This window comes from Myotis davidii, unplaced genomic scaffold, assembly GCF_000327345.1.
Source record: "Myotis davidii unplaced genomic scaffold, ASM32734v1 scaffold148, whole genome shotgun sequence".
Classification (NCBI taxonomy): domain Eukaryota; kingdom Metazoa; phylum Chordata; class Mammalia; order Chiroptera; family Vespertilionidae; genus Myotis; species Myotis davidii.
The window spans coordinates 193,892-197,769 of record NW_006299479.1 but is presented as its reverse complement, the minus strand read 5'-3'; the positions used below and the strand labels follow the sequence as shown (position 1 = coordinate 197,769).

Below are 3,878 nucleotides of genomic sequence, written 5' to 3'. Positions count from 1 at the left end.
GCCCCCCGGGGGTGCAGGAGCGCGGCCTGAAGCGCATCATCAGCCACCCCTCCTTCAACGACTTCACCTTTGACTACGACATTGCGCTGCTGGAGCTGGAGCGGCCGGTCGAGTACAGCAACACCGTGCGGCCCATCTGCCTGCCCGACACCTCGCACGACTTCCCCACGGGCAAGGCCATCTGGGTCACCGGCTGGGGCCACACCTACGAGGGAGGTGAGCTGGCCTGCCCCCCCCTCCCCTGGTAGGACCAGCGGGGGGGAGGTTTAGAGGACTGGGAGGCTGGCTTTGGGTGGACATCCTGGTCGCATGACTTTGGCGAGTTGCTTAAACTCTGAGCCTGTTTATTTCTCTGTAAAATGAAGATAAAGGGTGTCGGGGAACATAAGAGCCCTGTGTGGAAACAGTGTGACTTAGGGGCCTGTGGAGCGGGGCCTGTATCGGGGACCAGTGGTGGGAGCCCGGCCTCCTCTCTCCTTCTGCCTCCATGAGGGCCCTTAGTTGGCAAATGTTGTATTGAAGCACTTGATTCTGATCTGCTATACTACACTGCTGGAACCTGTAGACTATGGAGAGGAAAGAAAAATAACCTGGCTTAAGGCATTTTATGGTGCTTTCTTCCTCCTTTTTTTTTTTTAAATCCTCACCTGAGGATATTTTCCCCATTGATTTCTAGGGAGAGTGGGAGGGAGGGACGAGGGGAGAAGAGAGAGAGAGAGGGAGAGAAAGAGAGAAACATCAAAGTGAAAGAGACACATTGATTAGTCACCTTCCGCATGTGCCCCTACCTGGGGAACCTGCAACCAAGGTACATGCCCTTGACTGGGAATCGAACCCGCGGCCCTTCGGTCCAAGGACCAGCAGTCATACCACTGAGCAAACTGCCAGGGCCGCTCTCTGTTCCTTATTCTCACAGCTGTTCCGTGGTGTATAGGGGGTCTTTTGGGGCCTGCCACCTAATGGCTTACGTGGCTGCACAATCTCCGACGGCAGATGCGTCATCAGTTACTTAGCCGTTTGTCCGCCTCAGGCTTGGGTTGTGTCCAGAATGTTGTTAGTCCAGTTACTGCTGCGGGAGCACCTTGGAGGGTGCCGTCCCCATGTGGCGTGGCCCCAGGAGCCCGCCTGCCCCCCCAGCTCAGCCCACCCTGCCCTCTCGCCAGGCACCGTGGTGCTGATCCTGCAGAAGGGCGAGATCCGCGTCATCAACCAGACAACCTGCGAGAAGCTGCTGCCGCAGCAGATCACCCCCCGCATGATGTGCGTGGGCTACCTGAGCGGGGGCGTGGATGCCTGCCAGGTGGGTGCTGGGCGCCGGCCGGGGTGGGTCTGGGAAGGTGGGCAGGACACTCAGGACTTGTCTCTCCTCAGGGCGATTCCGGGGGCCCCCTGTCCAGCGTGGAGGCAGATGGGCGGATCTTCCAGGCCGGCGTGGTGAGCTGGGGCGAAGGCTGCGCTCAGAGGGACAAGCCAGGCGTGTACACGAGGCTCCCGATTTTTCGGGACTGGATTAAAGAGCAGACTGGGGTGTAGAGGCAGGGGCCGTCCACTGGTCACCCCAACGTGCACCCCTGCGGGCTGAGCACCGGTCGCTACCTGCACCCCTGCCTCAGGCCCCCCACAGACTGAGCTGAATCCCCAGGACTCTGGAGATGGAGGACCAGCCAGCAGAGCCCCTCCCCTCCTTCAGTCTCCGAAGTGGGGCTGGGAGGTGGGGAGAGGAGGATGCCGGCGCGGACCTGGAGCGGAGGCCTGAGTCCGCAGCCAGTCCCTCCAGCCCCAGGCAGCCGGGCCCGTCCCTGGTCATCGGCTCCTCCCCTCTCTCATTCTCCGAAGTGGGGCTGGGAGGTGGGGAGAGGAGGATGCCAGCGCTGACCTGGAGCCGAGGCCTGAGACCGCAGCCGGGCCCGTCCCTGGTCATCGGCTTCCTCACCTCTGATCCAGGCCCAGCCCTGATGCTGCCCCGGGTGAGGCCGGGCGCTGTGGCTCCGGGGGACACGCTCTTCAGGAAGCCGGGCCCGGAGGACCCTGGACGACAGACAGGTCTACGACGCGAACTGTTCTACCAGCTCCCAGCTGGGGTTCAGAGTGTGTTTGTGTGTTTGAGTAAAATACTTTATTTCTTTTTAAGTATTTGTGTTCTTACTGCAGTGCTGACCCTGGAGCCAGGCTGAGAGTGGGGACCACAGGGCTCAGGGCCTTCTCCGGCCAGCAAGGGCTGGGTGTCTGCTGGGTTTCTGTAGCTTCCAAGAACAGGCCTGGTGCCCTGCTTTGTCTCAGAAAGAAAGGAGGAAGTAGAACTTTCCATTAGGTGGGGAGGTGGTTACATATACAGTATGTGTGCATGTGCTTACATGTGTGCTTACACATGTGTGTGCGTGCTTACATATGTGTGCGTGGGTGTGCTTACTCATGCAGGCATGAGGGGTCCTGCGACCTTGGAGGAGTCGTGCTGCCTTGCTTACAGGTTCTCACCTCTCTAGTCCTTCCATAATCCTTTCAGTTTTACTTAATTATTTAAAATGTTCTCCTTGGCCCTAGCTGGTTGGCTAGTGGATAGAGAGCCGGCCTGCGAACTGAAAGGTCCCAGGTTCGATTCTGGTCATGGGCACATACCCAGGTTGTGGGCTCGATCCCCAGTGTGGGGCGTGCAGGAGGCAGCCGATCAATGATTCTCTCCCGTCATTGATGTTCCCATCTCTCCCTCTTCCTTCCTCTCTAAAATCAATAAAAAAATATTTTTAAAAAATTAAAAAATAAGATGTTCTCTTTGCTTGGGGTGACCCAGAGGGACAGTGTCAAGGACCTAGGAAGGGCTTAGGGAGTTCATTTTTAAAATATATTTTTATTGATTTCAGAGAGGAACAGGGAGGGAGGAAGAGAGAGAAGCATCAATGATGAAAGAGAATCATTGGTTGGCTGCCTCCTGCACACCCCACACTGGGGATGGAGCCAGCAACCTGGGCATGTGCCCTAATGGGGAATCGTACTGTGACCTCCTGATTCATAGGTCGATGCTCAACCACTGAGCAACACTGGCTGGGCAAATTCTTAATTTTTGAACAAAAGGCCCTGCATTTTCATTTTGTACAGGGCCCCATAAACGGTGTAGCTCATCCTGCAGCCTTACACAGGTAGCATCTCTTGGTACCCGGGGGGCCACAGGGTGTGAACAGGGCAGTGGCAAGGCCTGTGAAGGTTCTGATGGGGTGGAGTGAGGCCTGCAGTCCGCCGGGAAGTGAAAATGACTTCTTCCAATCCCCTAGCTGCGGCCCTGGTGTGGGCTCTGGGGGGTCTGCAGGCCTCTTCTGCCAGGAGAGGTGGCAGGTAACTGCTCTCAGGTCGGGCCCTGGTCACCGGGCTGGGATTCTTCAGGGTGACAATGAGGAAGGGAGTCTGGAAAGCCACCAGATAACACAGAGAAAGGGGAGGCTAATCCCCAAAGCAGGAGCGTGAATGTGTATCGCCTGCTGCTACGCGGAGGGATTGCCTGGAAGACGGCTCAAGCCTCTTCCACGGGACAGGCATTGGCCTCGACGGCAGGGAGGGAAGATGCCCACAGGTTTGTGCCCTGGTCTTCCCTCCGTGTCTGTGCGGGGGCACAGGCTCCTGCGACCCAGCTGGCAGCCAGGGATCGGCCTGGCTCTCCTCAGAGGTGCCCTTCTGAGCCGTGCCAGGGCCAGGAGAGGAGAGGGAGCTGTAGCAGCATATCGGGGAGAGCAGGAGTGAGCTGAGCACAAGGGGAGGCCTGTCTATAGCACCTCTGTGTTCAGGTGCCCCCCACCCCCTTCCCAGGAAAGATGCAGAAGAAAGAGCAGCTCCGATCCTCAGAACAGCGTTGGCACATCACACTGGTCGCCTTGTGACCTATTCTGCCT

At 57.9% G+C, this 3,878-nt stretch overlaps 1 protein-coding gene across 1 annotated transcript in view; it reads left to right on the top strand.

Moving 5' to 3' along the window:
- The window catches only part of ST14 (suppression of tumorigenicity 14), a 33,246-nt gene extending 31,429 nt beyond the window's left edge, over positions 1-1,817 (top strand). The window contains exons 17-19 of the mRNA XM_015571328.1: positions 5-216; positions 1,164-1,300; positions 1,372-1,817. Coding sequence (XP_015426814.1) covers positions 5-216; positions 1,164-1,300; positions 1,372-1,533 — 511 coding nt within the window. The 3' untranslated portion in view covers positions 1,534-1,817. The remainder of the gene's footprint in view (positions 1-4; positions 217-1,163; positions 1,301-1,371) is intronic.
- The last annotated feature ends 2,061 nt before the right edge of the window (positions 1,818-3,878 follow it).